At 42.6% G+C, this 22,222-nt stretch overlaps 1 protein-coding gene across 1 annotated transcript in view; it reads right to left on the reverse strand.

Moving 5' to 3' along the window:
• Positions 1-22,222, reverse strand: part of LOC120859165 (multidrug resistance-associated protein 4-like) — a gene marked incomplete at its 5' end in the record, with an annotated part of 90,909 nt that overhangs the window by 49,843 nt on the left and 18,844 nt on the right. The window contains 7 exons of the mRNA XM_040235369.1: positions 5,801-5,992; positions 7,783-7,872; positions 10,134-10,235; positions 15,432-15,681; positions 17,182-17,307; positions 19,982-20,145; positions 21,190-21,279. Of these exons, the coding sequence (XP_040091303.1) occupies positions 5,801-5,992; positions 7,783-7,872; positions 10,134-10,235; positions 15,432-15,681; positions 17,182-17,307; positions 19,982-20,145; positions 21,190-21,279 (1,014 nt within the window). The remainder of the gene's footprint in view (positions 1-5,800; positions 5,993-7,782; positions 7,873-10,133; positions 10,236-15,431; positions 15,682-17,181; positions 17,308-19,981; positions 20,146-21,189; positions 21,280-22,222) is intronic.

Raw genomic sequence — 22,222 nt, forward strand, 5'->3', positions numbered from 1 at the left:
ATAACATACAAAGTATATGACCACCATGGAAGGAAGAAACTCCATCGTAACCCTCCCTGATGATCAAAAAGACACAGACACACACAGGTTCTCCACTCACTCAACTCTTAATCGAGGTGCATCTGATGAAAGGCAGCAAATGTTCTGTTGTGATAATTTATAATTACCTCACATTCTTTCTTTCTTGGGCTTAGAAATTAATACCATCTTTTACTTTTGGTTTTCATTGAGAAAATGAGCTGTGTTATGTTCTCAGCCTCATGCCCACACACAGAATTACTTGGCCTCTCTTTCACTGTTCATAGTCCTTGCAAACTGTTCCGCTTAGTTTTTATGCTTTGATTTTATGTTGTTCAAATGGTTTTCTTCTTAAAATAGCACCACATTGTATTACAGCGATCTTAACCACATTCTAGAAAAAGCACTCATGGCCTCTCTTTCCAGGACCTAAGAAATTATCTCTGAGTCTGGTAGTAATACTTTGAGTGTGTTGTTGACACCGCACATTATATATGAACAAGCCACCAAGGGGAAAAACATTTTGGAGGATTTGAAGTAAAACCAAGTCAAGTTGATTTCTCAGCCAACGTTTTCTGATTAAAGGGGAAAAGCCTGAGTTGAGCATATATTACAGTTCCTTCCACTGACAGGAAAGTGTTCTTATTCATATTTGTTACCTCAAAGTTAAGTAAGTGTTATTCACTCAGTCATGTCCAATTCTGTGATCCCATGGACTATAGCCTACCAGGCCCCTCTGTCCGTGGAATTCTCTAGGCAAGAATAATGGTTGCCATTTTCTTCTCCAGGGGATCTTTCCAACCCAGGGAGTGAGCCCAGGTCTTCGTGCATTGCAGACAGGTTTTTTACTGTCTGAATGACCAGGTAAGGCCAAAAATTTAACCAATTCTCACTGAACAGCAGACACACACACTAGAGGCAAACTAGGAAAAGGCGATGCTGATTTGGTGCCATCCATCCAGAAGCACATCAAGGCTCTTCAGGGACGGTGGAGACTTACAGTAGGGACACCACGGAGCAGACTGTTGAAATGGTTAACCAGGGCCAGATGTGAGACCCTGGCAGAGGAGGGCTGGGTTCCAGAGTCAAACAGCAGGAGGCCCTGTTTTCCTTCACAGCTTTTCTTCCAGTTGGAATTGCTCTTTCCCTCACAGCCTATCAATATCCTGCCCATTTTCTAGCCTCATCCCAAACACACTCTCCCATGAAACCATCCTGCACTCATCTCTCTTCCTGCTGGGTTCCCAAGGTTCTGTTTACATCTCTCATATCTCATGAAGGACCATCTTATTCTGCTCTATCATTTTTAAATGTGCACATGGCTTCTCTCAGCTCCTGTGGAGTAAGATCTGTGCACCAAGCTCTATGCTGGGCCCTGATGCTCATTATCTCTAATCCTCACTGCAAGATGCACAGTAAGTGTTGGCCCCATTTCACAATTGAGGAAACTGAGACTGAGTGAGGTCACATCACTGGTCAGATGTTAAACACAAGAGCTGGAATCTGAACCAGCTCATGTCAGTTCAGAGCCTTCTCTTTCATATCATGCTGCCCAGATGGTGACTGAAGGTATATCTGAAATGAAGACAATTCAATAAAGTAACTCAAGACTTGAAGGCCTCTATACCTAGACATATAATTATCAATAAACTTATTATCTGATGATTGTCAAAGCAGTCTAGAAAGAAATGTCCAAGTAACTGATCTACGTGGAAAAATATTAAACTAGAATTTATCAATTTGATACCTTTAAATACATGTTCACTAAACATTTCAAATGCCTTAAAGATAACAGGTAGCAAATGGTACACACTATACTGGGTAACAGGGTATTGTTACTGTTGGTTTACATAGTGTACTATGTGTAGAGCACCTATATCAACTTGAATAATGGAAGCGAAATACTCCTCCATAAGAAGTTAAATACTTCTTTCTTATATGTCACACTTATGGATATAATTTTCCAGAATCTAGCTGAGCTTACATTTAAGAATTAATTTATTTTAAAACTCATTTACAGAGTACTTGTTGTGTCCCTAGCAATCAGGTGCTTTAAAATCACAACCACATTTCATCCTCAAAAAAAAACCTCATGAGGTTGATAGTTTTACTATCTCCATTTTACAGATGAAGAAACAGGCTTGTAAGGATCAAAAAAACCCCAAACCAAACATCTGGTGAATAGAGTGACTGGGACTCAATTCCCGAACCTTCTGACTCCTAGACCTTGGAGTTGATGTCATCAGCCTGAATCAACATTGCAGTCTGATTACTTCATGTCTCCCGGTTTTGTCACAGGAAAATTTCCAGCTCAATGAACTTAAATAGTTCCTTCAATAAGATCTAGTATAATATATCTAGCTGCTACTAATATATGTTATATAAAAATGTTGCTTGTAGAAAGATCCTACATCTTGGCAGCAGCGGAGACACAGATGTAAAGAACAGACTTTCGGACTCAGGGGAGAAGGCGAAGGTGGGATAATTTGAGAGAACAGCATTGAATGAAACATGTACAGTACCATAAATAAAATAGATGACTAGTGCAAGTTTGATGCATGAAGCAGAGCACCCAAAGCCAGTAATCTGGGGCAATCCAGTGGGATAGGGATAGGGTGGGTAGGGAGGTGGGACGGGGGTTCAGGATAGGGGGACACATGTATACCCATGGCCGATTCGTGTTGATCTATGACAAAAATCATCACAATATTGTAATTATCCTCCAAATTAAATAAATATTTTTTTTAAAATAAATGTTGCTTTTATATGCCTTTTCCTCCAGGATTTGGGGGATGCAGGGCTAAGGAGAAATCTTTATTATATTTATATGGATGGATAAATGGATGGAGAGAAAAACGTTAGAATAGTAACAGTAGCCACCATTAACTGAAACTCTGGTTTGTTTACACTTCACAGGCATTTTCTGTAGCCTTTACAGTAACTCCAAACATCCCCCATTTAACAAGAATGGAAACTGAGACACATATCTGGAGTTACTACCCAGGACTTCTTCTCTCCAAAGTGAAAGTGAAAGTCGCTCAGTCTTGTCCGACTCTTTTCGACCCCACGGACTATATATAGTCCATAGAATTCTCCAGGCCAGAATACTGGAGTGGGTAGCCTTTCCCTTCTCCAGGGCATGTTCCCAAACCAGGGATCGAACCCAGGTCTCCCACATTGCAGGCAGATTCTTTACCAGCTGAGCCACAAGGGAAGCCCAAGAATACTGGAGTGGGAGGCCTATCCCTTCTCCAGCAGATCTTCCCAACCCAGGAATCAAACTGCATTGTAGATGGATTCTTTACCAACTGAGCTATGAGGGAAGCCTGGCCAAGCCTTTTCTACCGCACATGCCGTCTCTGTGTCTACAGGCCAGACTAACTCCAGAATGCTACTATTTCCTGTGATTGCCTTATGACCATCTTCTGATACCTGGAATCCAAAAGGAGACAAGCAGAGGCTCTCTTAACTTACTAAGTAGTTCTCAGGTGTCATAAAGACCTTGCTGACCTCTTATTAATTGGAGTCATACATTACATTTCAGAGCAGCAACAAAACCTCCTGGAAACCCTCTGATCCAATGTTCTCATTTTGCTGCAGAAACGTCAGAGGTCCAGGCAGGTAATAGGACATGTCCAGAGTGACAGCGGGCAAGAGATGAACCCAGGGCCAGAACTCTCCTCTCCACTACTTCACCATGCTGGGCCTCCCTTCCTGCCAAGGAGGGGATGGGCATGAGAGGCCCAAACTCCATGTCCCAACTACGCACGAGAACAGGAGAGCAGTTCATGTTTATAGAAACGTCACATCACATACAGAAGAATCACTATGCAGCCCAGTCCTGCAGCTCCGCTTCCCACCAGAGTCTGCTGCACAGATGCCCCAGGGTGGGTAAAAGCCCCAGAACACTGCCCATGTTACTGGTCCAGTCACCCCACAAGGCTGTGGCAAAGCACCAGCTCCCTGGAATCTGAACTTGAGCTGCAAATGTAGAGATGAGGTATCTCATCACTCCAGGCCTCAGTATTACTAACTATAAAGTGAGGATGGGAACATCGAACACACTCATAAAGAATGAATAACTCATAAACCTAAATTATGTGTGTGCATGTGCACGTGTGAAAGACAGAAAAAGGCTTTGCACATGGACTCTGAATAAATGGGAGCTACTGTTCTCACTGTTCTATATTTGCTATCCCTTTTTTTCTTACATGGTTTCTACACCCTTTAATAAAAATCTAGCTCATTCCTGCTAATTTGACATCATTTCCGCAAACATACAATCACCCATGAACAAGAACCCAGAATAAAGAAACAAGCCCATTAAACAAGCGATTTTGTTTGTTCACATCATTGTAAAATGCTACTCAGCTGACACAGGGCTTCCTAGCTGGCACTAGTGGTAAAGAACCCACCTGGCAATGCAGGAGGCTTAAGAGACGAGGGTTTGACCCCTGGGTCAGGAAGATCCCCTGCAGGAGGGCATGGCAACCCAGCCCAGTATTCTTGCCTGGAGAATCCCATGGACAGATAAGCCTGCCAGGCTACAGTCCATAGGGCCGCAGAGTCGGACACAACTGAAGTGACTTAGCACGCACACACTCACCTGATATAACCTATGATGTTCAACTCATTGTTCGAGCAGAATTACCATTTCCTCACAAAGCAGGTTTGGAGTCTTCAACACCACACCTTTGAAGATCTGCCCCTGTCTTTTCCTCACAGTACAAGAGAATAGTGGGATTCCAGACTGCACTGAACAGAACCCAGGGGTGGGGGTGGTGGGGAGCCCTTTAACACTATTATTCACTGATTTTTATAACCCAAGAGAGTAACATAGTATTTAACGTTATTTACTTTTTTCCTTTTCTTTTTGCCAAATTGAATTCTATCAGTTAAGTTTAGTTCTCATCATTTATTCACTAATCTTATTTAAATCCCAACATACAGTTAAACCTTTCATCTCACCATTTCTATGAAATGCAATGGCATTTCTGAAAATAATCTCCCTCAGTGGAATGATGCAGTATTAAAAAGAAATTTTAAAGCATTCCCGTTTCCTTAAATAATAAATTACAAGTCAAAAATGAAGTGGAGAGAGACTCTCACAGACTAAGAGGGACCAAGGAAGCATCAGCTCAGCACAGGGGCAGACCTTGTGTGCATCCAACGCTGGCAAAGGAGATTTCTCAGAAACATGCAAACACAGACTAGCAGGTCAATGATAGTCAGGAACTTGAGGTATTTTTCAGGTGAAATATAGTGATTTTCTTTCCCTAAAGGCTTTACTATATTTTAGAGAAAACTAATGAAGTGTTTACAGATGAACTAATCTGAGGTCTAGGATCTGCTCCACAATACTCTGGGGTGGGGGTGGGGCTGGCCGAGGGCAGGGGTAGAGGTGCAGCAAGATTGGTCTCCAGCTGATCCTGGCTGAAACTAGGGGTGGGCACATGAAGGGTTCATTACACTGTGCTCTCTGTTTTCGTAAGTTTTTATAGCTTTCCATTAAAAAAGTTAAAAGCTAACTAAACTTCACAGAATGAAACAACCCCTCCCCACCGAAAAGGTATTCTGTGAGTGTCATTATCCCATAAGCGTTAAAAGGACAGCATATGTAAATAAGCCTGCATAAAAACCCAGAAGACCAACTTTAAAAATTAAGCAACATTCAAAAATCTTTCCATTTTTTAAAAAAGAACTTTTGATAAACCTTGTAGTTTAAATCAACACTATCATTATTTGAAATTCAAATAAATGCAACTCACAAGTCATTACTCACCTTTTCCAAAGCACAAGCCTTTATTACTTCTTCATATCGTTCTTTTTCATATTTCTTCCCAAATAAAATGTTACTCTTCACAGTTCCTGGAAACAACCAGGGCTGCTGAGAGACATACGCGATCCTCCCGTGGACGTTGACCTTCCCCTGGCTCGGGGGCAGCTCCCCCAGCACAGCGCTCAACAGTGATGACTGCAACAGACGGCAGCACACACACGTGAACAGGGTGCACTCAGGACTGAATACGCCACGCAGCACAGCTGACCCCACCCTGGTGCTTGATACAGGATAGAACCTTTTCCTTCAACAGGATAAAGTACAGCCCTTGCAGTTGATTCAAAAAAACAAAAATTGAAAATAACACAAAAAGTCAAGGTAAAAAATGACTGATAAGGAATATATTAATAGTACAGTGAAGTCGCTTAGTCATGTCCAACTCTTGGCAACTCCATGGACTGTAGCCCACCAGACTACTCTGTCCATGGGATTTTCCAGGTTACAATACTGGAGTGGGCTGCCATTTCCTTCTCCAGGGGATCTTCCCAACCCAGGGATCGAAACTGGGTCTCCCACACTGCAGGCAGACCTTACCATCTGAGCCGCCAGTGAATATAGTATAACAACAGTATAAACGATCTACTCTGCCCAAGTATCCTTCAAATGAAGTTCTACTCAGGAAAGAGTAATTAAGAATGGTAACATCCTTCTCTAGCAGAGCAGCCCAGCAGGATGTGTATTTTCTGTATCTGATGTTTAATTTAGTTGCTCCTGCATCTGGGTATCTTTTACTTGACAAACACTTGTTCTTAAAAGGCTATGTGTGAAGAATATATCAAAAGATGATTAACTGAAAGAACTCTGAAGTGACCTGTGTCTGCAGAGCAAAAGTCCATCACAGAGGAAATCAGCACCCTTTTGTGCACACATCCCACATTTTAAAAAATAATTTTATTTATCTTTAGTTCTTTTATTTTTCATTTATTTTTCACAATATTGTGTTGGTTTCTGCCATACCACAGTTCTAATTTTATTTATTTTGTTTGCACTGGGCCTTCACTGCAGTGCACGGGGGTTTTCTTGTTGAGGAGCACAGGCTCTAGTGGGCAGGCTTCAGCAGCTGCAGCCCGTGGGCTCAGCAGTTGCAGCTCCCAGGCTCCAGAGCACAGGCCCAACAGTCGTGGTGCTCGGGCTTAGTCGCTCCACATGTGGGATCTTCCCAGACCAGGGAGCACACCTGTGTCTCCTGCGTTGGCAGGGGGACTCTCCTACCGCTGAGCCAGCAGGGAGCCCCGCAGCCACACTGGGATTTCTGTATTTTGCTGTTTGTTGCTGTTTTGCTGTCTGTTGTGCATGTGCACATTTCCTTCGGATCTTCAGCATCACTCAGACGTGGCGTGCGTGTCTCCACTCCACCAGAGCGCTCACGACACTGGGCTGAGACAATATGTCTGTATGTCTGTCTCACCCCAGAACCTGGCTGCCTCTGAAAGGCAGAGAGAGAGTCGGGGTCTGGCTCACGTCTGTATCTTTATCTCCAGCAAGTGGCTGCACATTCACTGCACGTGCCCCGACAGGATCACATCAAGTCACAGGAGGAAATACTCAGAGTTTCCAGGAAGAGCTTTATGACCTCCAGACTTTCTGGAGGGGCCACAAGATGAAAAGGAGTCCTCACTGTCTCTGTCCATCCTGAACAGCTGTCACATAAATAATTTCCTTCACAGAGACATCCAAATTCCCCACAAGCAATTCGCAACTGGGCCATGTGAAGCACCAAGAAGGAAAAGACAATATGCATTTATCCTGATTTATTTGCCACTAAACCTTCTTGGAAAATGGGTGTTCCATGGAACACACCTAGAGAAACACTGTTCTAGACACACTCAATTCAAACTGAGTCACACTCGGCTCTAGGCTCCACTCTGAGGATTGAACAGGGGCTGTGGAGTTGCATCAAGCTGACAAAAGGCATCACAACTTACCTTTCCTGTGCCCACAGGTCCAACCACAGCTAACAGTTCACCAGGTCTGACAGTAAATGAAAGGTCTTGTAGGGTTGGGGTCTCTGATGCCTACAAATTAAAGTTTATAAAAATGTATCCATTTTAATAAAGTAACACAAATTGTTTTACAAAGGGGAAAAGATAACAATAGTCAACATAACTGATATGCAAAATAGAACTGACATTTTTCTCTTTCCTGTTTTATACTGTGTCCTGGAGGTCTCTTCATTAAATCTTCTCTCTTTGGGGATTTGAGGCAGCTTTAGCTAACTTTAGCAAGGTTCCTTCTTTGACTAGATTCCCATATGAACAGAGGAACATTCCAACTACCACACAGTTGTGCTCATTTCACATGCTAGCAAAGTAATGTTCAAAATCCTTCAAGCTAGGCTTCAGCAGTACATGAACAGAGAACTTCTAGATGTATAAGCTGGGTTTAGAAAAGACAGAGGAACCAGAGATCAAATTGCTGACATTTGTTGGGTCACAGAAAAAGCAAGAGAACTCCAGAGAAACATCTACTTCTGCTTCATTGACTACGCTAAAGCCTTTACCTATGTGGATCACAACAAACCATGGAAAATTTTTAAGGAGATGGGAAGACCAGATCATGTGACCTGTCACCTGAGAAACCTGTATGCAGGTCAAGAGGAAACACAACAAGACATGCAACAACAGACTGATTCCAAATTGGGAAAGGAGGACGTCAGAGCTATGCATTGTCACTCTGCTAATTTAACTTTTATGCAGACTACATGATGCAAAATGCCAGGCCAGATGAAACACAGAATGGACTCTGGAATTCTGATGGAATATCAACAATCTCAAACATGCAGGTGATACCACTCTACTGGCAGAAAGTGAAGAGGAACTAAAGAGCCTCTTGATGGAAGTGAGAGAGGAGAGTGAAAAAGCTGGCTTAAAACTCAACATTCTAAAATCTAAGATCATGGCATCTGGTTTCATCGCCTCATGGCAAATAGAAAGGGAGGAAGCGGAAACAGTGGCATATTTTATTTTCTTGTGCTCCAAAACCACTTCAGACAGTGACTGCAGCCATGAAATTGAAAATGCTTGCTCCTTGGAAGAAAAGCTATGACAAACCTAAACTGTGTATTAAAAATCAGAGACATTACTTTGCCAAAAAAGGTCAGCATAGTCAAAGCTATGGTTTTTCCAGTAGTCATGTATGGATGTGAGAATTGGACCATAAAGAAGGCTAAGTGCAGAAGAATTGATGCTTTTGAACTGTGGTGTTGGAGAAGACTCTTGAGAGTCCCTTGGACAGCAAGAAGATCAAACCAGTCAATTCTAAAGGAAATCAATCTTGAATATTCATTGGAGGGACTGATGCTGAAGCTGAAGCTCCAATACTTTGGCCACCTGATGCAAAGAGCTGACTCATTGGAAAAGACCCTGATGCTGGGAAAGATTGAAAGTAGGAGGACAATGGGATGACAGAGGATGAGATGGCTGGATGGCATCACTGACTAGATGGACATGAGTTTGAACAAGCTCCGGGAGAATGATGAAGGACAGGAAAGTCTGGCATGCTGCAGTTCTTGGAGTTGCAAAGAGCTGGACACTACTGAGCTACTGAAAAACAAGAACAGAAATACTGGAGTGGGTGTCCATTCCCATGGACAGAGGCACCTGGTGGGCTATATATAGTCCATGGGGTCACAGAGACTCAGACATAGCTGAAGTGACTAACACTTCACACTTCAGCCCAGAATATTGGATCTGGCTTTTCTGGCTCAGCTAGTAAAGAATCTGCCTGCAATGTGGGAGACCTAGGTTCGATCCATGGGTTAGGAAGATCTCCTGGAGAAGGGAAAGGCTACCCACCCCAATACTCTGCCCTAGAGATAATCATGAACTGTATATAGTCCACAGGGTCACAAAGAGTCAGACACGACTAAGCAACTTTCACTTTTCAAGAAAAGAGGTATTTATGTTCTATACCTTTTGTTTATGGTGATCCTATTGTATAGCACAGGGAATTATATTTAATACTCTGTAATAAAACATAATGAAAAATAAACAAAAAAAAGAAGAATCTACACATTTTAAGCTCAACACATGCTAATACATTGAAAGCTCTCTTGAAAATGAGAAAAAGAGCAACATGTCAAATGCCTCAGGCTGATTTTACACTTAATCTCCATTCATTGTAAACCTTATTCCTGATTCCACGAATTTTTATAACATATTCTCAGTAAATGAGAAAGTCACATTTTACAGTATGTGTAAAATCTCAAAATTCTCCACTAACTCTATGTCACAGTTGTCTTTTAGAGGTCACGATTTTGGAATGGAAGGTTTCTTACCTTTTCCCAAAAAGCTGTAAATGCCTGCACATCCACAATTGTTCTACCATCTGATGGCAGCTGAGGGTAGCACTGTGATGTCTCATCAAGTAAAAGAAATTTCTACAAAAAAAGGCAAAACATAGATTATTTATACTGAAAGAAGAAAGCACAAACAAAACAATTGCTTCTCTGAAATTTGCAATAAAAATTTTATACAGCCTGCTGCTGCTGCTGCTAAGTCACTTCAGTCGTGTCCAACTCTGTGCGACCCCATGGACTGCAGCCTACCGTGCTCCTCCATCCATGAGATTTTTCAGGCAAGAGTACTGGAGTGGGGTGCCATTGCCTTCTCTTTTTATACAGCCTACCTATCATTTTATAGCTCTATTTTATTAGGTCTTGGGCTTCCCTGGTGGCTCAGAGGTTAAAGCATCTGCCTCCAATGTGGGAAACCCAGGTTCGATCCCTGGGTAGGGAAGATCCCCTGGAGAAGGAAATGGCAGTCCACTCCAGTATTCTTGCCTGGAGAATCCCATGGACGGAGGAGCTTGGTAGGCTACAGTCCACGGGGTCGCAAAGTGTCAGACATGACTGAGCGACTTCACTGGTTCACTTGAGAAATAGTAAATAGTATATAGTATGTAATATACTATTATTATAATATATACATATCTCAGTCAACTCCTCATTGGAAAAGACCCTGATGCTGGGAGGGATTGGGGGCAGGAGGAGAAGGGGACGACAGAAGATCAGATGGCTGGATGGCATCACTGACTTGATGGACATGAGTGAAAATGCTTGTGCAGGAAAAGAAAGACAGGCTCCTTGCATTTCTCTCAAACACTAGCTGGCAGGAGACTTGATCCTCTCATTCCCTCCTCCTCTCATCCAGGCTCACAAAGAATTTAACACTGGGCAAAGCTACTTCTGTCCACACCAAACCCGTGTCCAGCAGGAGGCAAGATGAACAGACAGTGGTCTGAGGACTTCTCTGCAGGCTCTCAACCACTATAGCCTGAGTCCTCTCTCCACACTACCTCTCCCATCATCAGCCACGTAGCAGCTCTCATCTGTTCTCCCAAAGCTCATCTCTTTCCCAATTCTTCTTTCCCCTCAAAACAATGTAATTTCAGAATCTCACTCAATAATTAATCATTTCAAATACTGATACTTTTTGTTTTCTGATTCCTTCCTGAGTTCTCCTCAGCACCACCAAACTGACCCCAAACACACCACTCCCTCTTGATCTCTACAGCACCTCCAAGAGTGTCCACCACAATTAACATCTCTCAGTGACTGACCAGCACCTAAGTCCACACTCCCCAGGTGACCTCTACTTGGACACCCTGAGTTCTGACCCCATCCTTCCTTCTGGCCCATCTCAAATACTAACCTTACTGGGAACCATCTCAGCACCTCCCCAGCTGGCACTGCCCTCCCTACCTCTGAATCCCCAGAGGAATATTAAGTCACATAGAGGGGAGACACTATGTCATTTATGCACTTATACAGTCCCAACCCCAGCTAAGACTGCTGCTGCTGCTGCTGCTAAGTCTCTTCAGCCGTGTCTGACTTTGTGCGACCGCATAGACAGCAGCCCACCAGGCTCTCCCGTCCCTGGGACTCTCCAGGCAAGAACACTGCAGTGGGTTGCCATTTCCTTCTCCAAGCTAAGACTGAGTCTTGCACAATCAGACTGTACGGTTGTTCAAATCAGTCCGACCCCTGTAGCATGGTATAGCCTTACATAGTTAAAGCTGACACAGCAACAGGAGAAATGTTATAAGCCAGGCTGGGACCCAGGGCCCTTCATGGGAGCATTTGCACCTGGACAAACATCTCCTTGAGCAACAAAATACAAAGAAATCGTAAGGGACTAAACATAACTACACACGTGGAAAGGTAATTACAAACAGTAAGATACAAAAACACCACAAGCCAACTGCCACTTCTGAGCTGCTGGGAGCAAACGCAGGGAACTGTGTATGATCTTGGCACATGGCACCTACAAGACGATGGGCAGACCACATAAGTCACCCCTAAGGCTCAAACCACCAAACCTCCCCCACCCTCACCCCACTTAAGGAACCAGCCCACCCTTCTCAAAGAGTCAACAGGACATCAGTTTTTTGTTTTCATACTTTGTGATGCAGCATAAGCCTCAAAACACCTTGCTTAAATTTCTCATCTGGCATATATCAATTTCTATTGGTTAAAAAGACCAAGGGCCATGGAGAGTAATGTATATGTTATATATCTTGTCTACACAGAATCAGATACAATTTCAGCGTAAGTGTGTAACCAAGACATCAACACTCAATGTGTGTACATTAGAACAGAAATTCCCACTTTCAAAGAATAAAAGCACCTGAAATAATGGCTGGATGTTTCTCCAGGACTCACTCTGATGAAAAGCTGAAATTAAATGGCCACTAGAGACATGAAGTGCAGACCCAGAACAGGTCACGCAGGAAAGTCTCCACATCAGAAGTGCAGCCAAAAGACTGACTTCCCAGAGCTGGTAATGGAAAACCTAAAGCTGCTCTGTGAACAATATAGCCTCAGAGACACATCCTACTGGATGCAAAAGTCACTGAAAAGTTTTAGCGCTTTGAAGTTAAAATCTTTCACAATCCTATGGGAGTCATTCAGTGCCAAGACCATGGGTCCCCCTTCATCAGTTAGAGAAAAATAGACTTCTTGGCCTTATGAGGTCACAGTAAATCATTCATTTTCACAGAGACGATTTAATCTTCATTTTAAACAGAAATACTTGAGCACCTACTGTGTGCCAGGCCCTGTCTTCATGATAAAAATTATTTACCCCTAACTATTTAGGGACAGTTAGTTTTAAAAAGGGGAGAAGGAAATGGCAACCCGCTCTAGTGTTCTTGCCTGGAGAATCCCAGGGACGGCAGAGCCTGGTGGGCTATCGTCTATGGGGTCGCACAGAGTCGGACACGGCTGAAGCGACTTAGTAGCAGCAGTTTTAAAAAGGAGACAATAGGCATGGTGGGAATCACACATTTGAAAGGATGAGGTCAGCTAGAGAGAGGCTTAGACAGTAAGTAAAAGAAGAACAGGAACAAAAATGCAGAGATCAGAAACCAACAATAAAACATCTTTGGTGCAAAGAATCCAGTTTTAAACACAGAGAACTAAGTGAATATGAGGCCACACTTCCTGCCCAGGGAACAGGGACTTCTCAGCAAGTTCCTCCCCTCCCAGACCAGAGAGGAATCCTAGTCACCCCAGGACTGTGCCTAGACATTCCAGTCAGCACAGGAGATGCAATTTGTTTGCATCTCCTGCTTTTAGACATTTGAATCGTCCTGCAACTATCACTGCATGGCAGGGGCCTGTGTTGCTGCTATTAATACTACTATTGCTAAATGAGCACGGATCTTCAGTTCAGTTCAGGCACTCAGTCATGTCCGACTCTTTGTGACCCCATGGACTGTAACATGCCAGGCCTCCCTGTCCATCAACAACTCCTGGAGTTTACCCAAATTCATGTCCATCGAGTCAGTGATGCCATCCAACCATCTCGTCCTCTGTCATTCCCTTCTCCTCCCACCTTCAATCTTTCCCAGCATCAGGGTATTTTCAAATGAGTCAGCTCTTCGCATCAGGTGGCCAAACTACTGGAGTTTCAGCTTCAACATCAGTCCTTTCAATGAACACTCAGAACTGATCTCCATTAGAATGGACTGGTTGGATCTCCTTGCTATACAAGGGACTCTCAAGAGTCTTCTCCAACACCAAATGAATCTATTCTTCACTGCTCAACTTTCTTTATAGTCCACCTCTCACATGCATACATGACTACTGGAAAAACTATACCCTTGACTAGATGAACCTTTGTTGGCAAAGTAATATCTCTGCTTTCTAACATTTTGCTAGGTTGGTCATAACTTTCCTTTCAAGGAATAAGCATCTTTTAATTTCATGACTGCAGTCACCATCTGCAGTGATTTGGGAGCCCCAAAAAATAAAGTCTGACACTGTTTCCACTATTTCCCTCTCTGTTTGCCATGAAGTGATGGGACCAGATGCCATGATCTTAGTTTTCTGAATGTTGAGCTTTAAGCCAACTTTCTCACTCTCCTCTTTCACTTTCATCAAGAGGCTCTTTAGTTCTTCTTCATTTTCTGCCATAAGGGTGGTGTCATCTGCCTATGTCAGGTTATTGATATTTCTCCCAGCAGTCTTGATTCCAGCTTGTGCTTCTTCCAGCCCAGCGTTTCTCATGATGTACTCTGCATGTAAGTTAAATAAGCAGTGTGACAATATACAGCCTTGACATACTCCTCTTCCTATTTGGAACCAGTGTGTTGTTCCATGTTTAGTTCTAACTGTTGCTTCCTGATCTGCATATAGATTTCTCAAGAGGCAGGTCAGGTGGTCTGGTATTCCCATTTCTTGAAGAATTTTCCATAGTTTATTGTGATCCACACAGTCAAAGGCTTTGGCATAGTCAATAAAGCAGAAATAGATGTTTTTCTGGAACTCTCTTGCTTCTTTGATGATCCAGCAGATGTTGGCAATTTGATCTCTGGTTCCTCTGCCTTTTCTAAAACCAGCATGAACATCTGGAAGTTCATGGTTCACGTACTGTTGAAGCCTGGCTTGGAGAATTTTGAGCATTACTTTGCTGGTGTGTGAGATGAGTGCAATTGTTCAGTAGTTTGAGCATTCTTTGACATTGCCTTTCTTTGGGATTGGAATGAAACCTGAGCTTTTCCAAGCCTGTGGCCACTGCTGAGTTTTCCAAATTTGCTAGCATACTGAGTTCAGCACTTTCACAGCATCATCTTTTACGATTTAAAATAGCTCAACTGGAATTCCATCACCTCCACTAGCTTTGTTCATAGTGATGCTTCTTAAGGTCCAGTTGACTTTGCATTCCAGGATGTCTGGCTCTAGGTGAATGATCACCCCATCGTGATTATCTGGCTCATGAAGATCTTTTTGGCACAGTTCTTCTGTGTCTTCTTGCTACCTCTTCTTAATATCTTCTGCTTCTGTTAGGTCCATATCATTTCTGTCCTTTATCGAGCCCATCTTTGCATGAAATGTTCTCTTGGTAGCTCTAATTTTCTTGAATAAATCTCTAATCTTTCCCATTCATGGATCTTATGATACTTTTAACACACTTTACCTAAGAAAAGACGGAAATACATACACTTTGAAAGACTGCCAGCTTGGCACTGAAAGAGTTAAATCTCACCTAACTGGCACACAGTGACACTACATAAAAGGAGGTATTTTAGGTAAAATCTGCCTGTAACTTTAAAAAGTTATTTTTCACTAAACCTTGATTCTTCGGATGCTGACGACAGCCTCTGACACCTTCTCGATGGCCATGGGGAAGTAGAGGGTGCTCGAGAACCGCAGAGCCTCGAACAGCGTCACCACCACAAACACTTGGCTGGCTGTGATCAGGTTGTCAAGGAGCTCACTGGTGATGAAGGTGACAAAAATCATGATTTTGCTCACAGCGAAAAATGTTGCCAAATTCATGCCCCTAAGGTAGGAACTTCTCAGAATCTTGGAAATTTCGATCCTAGAAAAGAAAGTAGGACATAGGATTTAAAAGAAGCATCAACATACAAGACATGAATTCAGTGCCCTGTGTGAGTAGCCCTTTTCTAGAGAGTAGACACAGATTAAAATAAACTATCCCTCACATCACCGAGACATTAGCATAGTGCACACCCAGGGGTCTGCCCAGACACCAGGACCACAGATTTCATCCCCACTTCACTCTTTCAAATAAGGAGAGGATTAAAGTCACACTTTCATACATTCTTGGTTAATCAGACTGGGTTTGAAGATTCATTCTACAAACATTCATAATCACAAGTCCTGTGCTGGGCTCCTCACAGAAGGACACAGCCTGTCCCCTCCAGGGGCTCATGAACCTGTGGCGAAGAGAATTAGCAACTACAAAATTGGGAGACGATAGACAGAGACGGTCAGCACAGCTCCCATGGGAGCTCAGAGCAGAGGCGTGTACCCCAGAGCAGTGGAGTCAGGGCAAGTCACACACACGTGGACCCTGAGAAGATGAGCTGGAGTCAGTCAGGCTTGGAGGAGGCCAGAGAAGAAGGAACGTGGGAGTGTATTCCCAGCAGCGGGGGTTGGGGGGTGGGGGTAGGGGGTTCCCAGAAAGGTGCCAAGTCAGAGGTGACAAGGTGGGGTCAGAGATACTCATAAGATATTTAAATAAAGATGGAAAAACAGTCTACAAACATGAAGCAAAACAAAAGGAACAGTGCTTTCACAGCTCCTTTTGAAATGAATAGTAGTGATTCATGAATTTGTTAGTGATAAAAACCCATCTGCAATGCAGAAACACGGTTTCAATCCCTGGGCCAGGAATATCCTCTGGAGAAGGAAATGGCAACCCCTCCAGTATTCCTGCCTGGGAAATTCCATGGACAGAGGAGCCTGGTGAGCTACAGTCCATGGGGTCACAAAGAGTCGAATACAACTGACTAAACACAACAACAAAGAATAAAGAGAGATGGGAGGGAGGTTCAAAAGGGAAGGGATATTTGTATACCTATGGCTGATTTATGTTGAGGTTTTACAGAAAACAGCAAAATTCTGTAAGGCAATTATCCTTCAATAAAAATAAATTAATTAAAAAAAAGAATAGTGATTCATATAGTTTGGCTCAATATAGGTACACTAATCTCTATAATCTCCCCATTTATGGGCCATCAACATAAATTACAATCTTAATTTGAATGTCATTGTCTCAAATACTATCTTAAAGATATTGCTTATTGAGATTTGAGGTATTGAGAACTACTTAGAATTTCATTTCTATACAACTAAGAAGCATATGTATTTTTTCCTTTGAGAATATGGTAAATGGAAGAGCAGATTAAATGATGTCTCCACCATTCTCCTTAACCTTCCTGTAACACGTGGACAATGCAGTGAATAGTAAGTATTGGTGAACTTAAATACTTCTTTGGTAAGACATCTAAAGCACCCAGTAGAATAGGAAATAAAGCATGAAAATATGGAGTGACATCTGAATATATAAACTTACCTTCTCAGTCTGGTAATACGGTCTATAAATGACTTTTCCCAAGCATTCATTTTTATTGTTCTGATGCCAGTTATGACTTCGCTCATGGTCTTGATCCTGTGGTCTGTGAGAGCAGCGGTCTTACTCCTGAGGGGACGGATGTGAGTGATGAGCTTTAGTGAACACAGCCCAACTTTCCTTAGCAGCAGCAGTAGTGGGCATGGGAGTGGGGGTTGGGGGGGTGGCCAGGAAGCAAATGGTTCTCTACAGCCTTTTTGCACTTAGAACACAGGCAGACCCTACTCAAAGTACAAACGGAGAAGAAGGCTTCAATTAGGAAGTCAACCATTCATCTCATTTCAAGAAGTAACTTGGAGATTGTGCAGCTTTAGCTAGGGAAGACCTGAAATGAGTCAGATACAAACCATCTATCGGCCCAAGGAGGTCACAGTCAGGTAGGGAAGGCAGAAAGCCACCCAGGAAGACAATGTCTGTGCTGTACTAAAAAGGAGAGAAGTTCTGGGGAGCAGAAAAGATGAGACTGTTAATTCCACCAGGAAAGGAGAACAAGAAGAGTTTCAGAGACCTGGAAGCACTGGAACAGGGCCTTGAAGGATAGGGAGTATCTATCTCTCCACCAAAGACAGGAAAGGAAATTCCAAATAAAGAAAGACACCAAGCACAGAACTACACACACACAACACACACAAGAACTCAGGGAGCTTCAAATAGCACATCTCCATCACCTGACAACCACCCACCTCCAACCCTCTGGGACCTGCTTCAGGTCTAACTCAGCAGCAGACGGTTCTTCACCACCAGCCATTTTCTATCACATGTGCTGCTGTGACTGTGGGGCTTCATAAAGACACAGTGAAGATCAGCCTGGCCCTTGGGGTGCTTATAACTTAATGGAAACATGAACATAAATACCTGAAAAGGCTCCAACATAAGCATAACAAAAATATATGCAGTGAGAAATGGGCCTACAAGATTACTACTATTTAACAATGTTTAAATAACTTGGACATGGGAAAATTCTGCTGAAGGACACTATTTATTCAGATATGGTGCCAAGAGGACCCAGTGAATGCCTTCACTGCTCCTGTTTCAAGATGGGCCTTCAACATAAGGTTGGAGCCTCCACTGGCTAAGTCTGAAGGGTCTACAGCCCACACAAAGAAGAGACTAGAGATGGTGTTGGTCTTGTTTTTGAACAAAAGCATCAAGCAACTGTGATGTTACCAATTACATATTATCAATTTTTAAATCTTTTTATTGAAGGAAAATTGCTTTACAGAATTTTGTTGTTTTCTGTCAAACCTCAACATGAATCAGCTATAGGTATACATATATCCCCTCCCTTCTGAACTTGCCTCTCATCTCCCTCCCATTCCACCCCACTAGGTTGATCCAGAGCCCCTGTTTGAGTTTCTTAGCCATGCAGCAAATTCCTGTTGGCTATCTGTTTTATATATGGTCATGTAAGTTTCCATGTTACTCTCTCCATGCATCTCACCCTCTCCTCCCCTCTCCTCATGACCATGAATCTATTCCCTATGTCTATTTCTCCACTGCTGCCCTGTAGGTAAATTTTTCAGTACCATTTTTCTAGATTCCATATATATGCATTAGAATATGATATTTATCTTTCTCTTTCTGACTTACTCCACTCTGTATAATAGGTTCTAGGTTCATCCACCTTATTAGAACTGACTCAAAGGCATTCCTTTTTATGGCTGAGTAATATTCCATTCTGTATATGTACCACAATTTCATTATTCATTCATCTGTTGATGGACATCTAGGTCACGTCCATGTCTTACTTTTGTAAATAGTGCTGCAATGAACAATGTGATACATGTGTCTTTTTCAATTTTGGTTTCCTCAAGGTATATGTCTACGAGTGGGATTGCTGAGTCAGAACATCATACAAAAAGATAAACTCAAAATGGATTAAAGACCTAAATGTAAGATCAGAAACTATAAAACTCTTAGAGGAAAACATAGGCCCAACACTTGATGACATAAATCTAAGCAAGTTCTTCTCTGACCCACCTCTTAGAGTAATGGAAATAAAAACAAAAGTAAACAAGAGAGACCTGATTAAACTTAAAAGCTTTTGCACAGCAAAGGAAACTATAAGCAAGGTAAAAAGACAACCCTCAAAATGGGAGAAAGTAATAGCAAATGAAACAACAGACAAAGGATTAATTTCCAAAATATACAAGCAGTTCATACAACTCAATACCAGAAAAACAAACAACCCAGTCAAAAAGTGGGAAAAAGACCTAAACAGACATTTCTCAAAGGAAGACATACAGATGGCTAACAAACACATGAAAAGATGCTCAACAGCACTCATTATTAGAGAAATGCAAATCAAAACTACAATGAGATATCACCTCACACCAGTCAGAATGGCCATCATCACGTAAGAAACGAATCGCCAGTCTATGTCCGATGCAGGATACAGAATGCTTGGGGCTGGTGCACAGAGATGACCCAGAGAGATGTTATGGGGAGGGAGGTGGGAGGGGGGTTCATGTTTGGGAATGCATGTACACCTGTGGTGGATTCATGTCAATGTATGGCAAAACAAATACAGTATTGTAAAGTAAAGTAAAAATAAAAAATTAAAAAAAAAAAGAAGTCTACAAACAATAAATGCTGGAGAGGGTGTGGGAAAAAGGGAATGCTCTTGTACTGTTAGTGGGAATGTAAACTGATATAGCTACTATGGAAGATGGTATGGAGATTCCTTAAAATCTAGGAATGAAACCTACATATTATCAATTTTTAAAACCAGTGTTTCTCTTACCGGAGTGATGAAAACAACTTCCCAAAGCAGCTTTGCAAAAGCAGAAGAATAATGAGAACCGCCATCCCAGCAAGACACGATATTCCTATTTCCATCCAGAGCAGGGCAGTCACTGCGACAGCCTGCAGTGGCCCCACCCACAGATAGTGCAAGAACATCGTTACCTTAAGAGAGAAAGATAAAGCCTTCTTACAATGGTATAAAAAACAATAAGGATACAGTGTAGAAACAACATGCTCTGAAGGAACAAAAGGAACCTAAACAGAAATTATCTCAGTGAGTTTTAAACCTGCTAAAGCAGAAATCCAAGTGTCCACCTCAGATGACATATTTCAAGGGCAGCACAGGGCTGGCTTCTGGGATGTCCCAGGAGAATCAAACCAGCAGCATTGAAGGAAGATGTGGATTTTGTCCACAACACAGATTAGCTCAGGGCTTCCCCAAATGATCTCTGTCCTAGAATTTAGCCCTCAACTCCTCTGGGGAACCGTGACATCCCAGGAAAAGCTATCTTATGGTACCTACCACTGTCTCCAGTAATTATTGGTATATTTACCTCCCTGATAGGCTGTGGCTTCTACATGGAAGAAACTAAGCTTTGTTGATCCCTAAAAGTGAGTAGGGGCCTTAATTCATGTTTGGTGAATGAATACTTGAAAGGGAAATATCTAGTGCAACACAGATCTGACCAATAGCTACAATGCCATGGGTCATGTGATCTATGCATAAGGTCAATGGAAGAAAGACTGTGGAGGTAACAGCAGCAGGTAGGTTGTCTCTGGCTGGGGACCACCTACTTGGCATTGTCCCTCACTTGGCATTGTCGCCCAGCAGGCATTGAACAGGGCACAGGGGAAAGAACACTCCCTCCCACCAGGCCTTCATCAACTAAAGGAGGAGAAAGACAGTCCAGCAACACCCACACCACGTGCCAAGGAGGGCCATGCCAGGAGGACCCCTAGGGACACTAACCAAGCTGGGCAAGAACTCTGCTGCCTATTATCAGAAAAACAAAACTATCATTTACATAACAATACATATAATTACATCTAAGTTGCACACAGAGAAATGAAAGTTGGATAAATAGAACCTTCATCTTACATCCTCAATGGAATCCTGGCCAACACCAAACCCTGGCACCTGGTATCCCAATAAGCTGAACCCAGTGAGAACAGGACATGGAAGAGGATCCCTCAGGGGCAGCTCACCTGGTCAAACCTGTTCACGTCGTTGGACAGCAGGTTGACTACCTGGCCTGTGGTGGTCTTCCCCATGGCGGAGCTACTCAGGCGAAGGGTCTGAAATGAGAGAGGGAGACAGAGATCCGGATTCCTAAGGTGATACCAAGTCATCTTAGACATAACACAATGGAGCATGCTTTCCTGGGGTCTTGAGTGGTGTCAGCACAAGCAGGATGATAACTGAAAGCGGGGCTCTAGGGACCCTTCTTCAGCCTTTAACGTAGTGTGGTGGCAGCCCTGCCAGCAAGGACGGCAAAGGGAGGAACAAGAGGTAGAAGCAAAACCCACCCCCTGTTTCAATGAACGTGGACCTGTCTGAAGGGTAAAGGGTGTAGGTTTACACTTAAGAGACAACTACGTCATTTTGAACCAAATTAGATGAGAGCGGAGAGGCTGATTTAAGGAAGGAAATTTGGAGACTTGGACTATAAATCTGGACTCAATCATTAATTCTCTGGGTGACAATATTTAAACACTTTTGGCTTAGTGTTTTCATTCTGAAATGAGTGAGTATAATGTTCAAAACACTGTTCCTGTGAGGAAACTGTAGTCTTAACACCAGTCTGCTGACTTTACGAAAACTACAACCTGTGTTGCCCAATCCCTTTATTTAGTAAGAAAAATGGCCCTAGAGATCTGAGAAAACTGAAAAGACACCAGGAGCTGCTTCAACAGACCACCAACTGGAGCCACTAGTCCAAACACAATGTCACACTTTATAAAAATGTTTCATTTACTTCTCAAGTTAAAGAAGAAAACCAAAGATCAAGTGAGAATGTAAAATGATATAACCACAATGGAAGAGAATATGGAAGTTTCTCAAAAATTAAACATGAAATTATCATACAATGCAGCAATTATACTAAGGATATACTCAAAAAAACTGAAAACACAAACTTGAACAGACAATATGTACACTCATATTCACAGCAGCTATGTCCACAATAGCTAAAAGGTGGAAACAACTATCCATTGACAGATGAGCAAATACACAGAATGT

The sequence above is a fragment of the Oryx dammah genome, unplaced genomic scaffold (genome assembly GCF_014754425.2).
Source record: "Oryx dammah isolate SB20612 unplaced genomic scaffold, SCBI_Odam_1.1 HiC_scaffold_38, whole genome shotgun sequence".
In the NCBI taxonomy this organism is placed as follows: Eukaryota; Metazoa; Chordata; class Mammalia; order Artiodactyla; family Bovidae; genus Oryx; species Oryx dammah.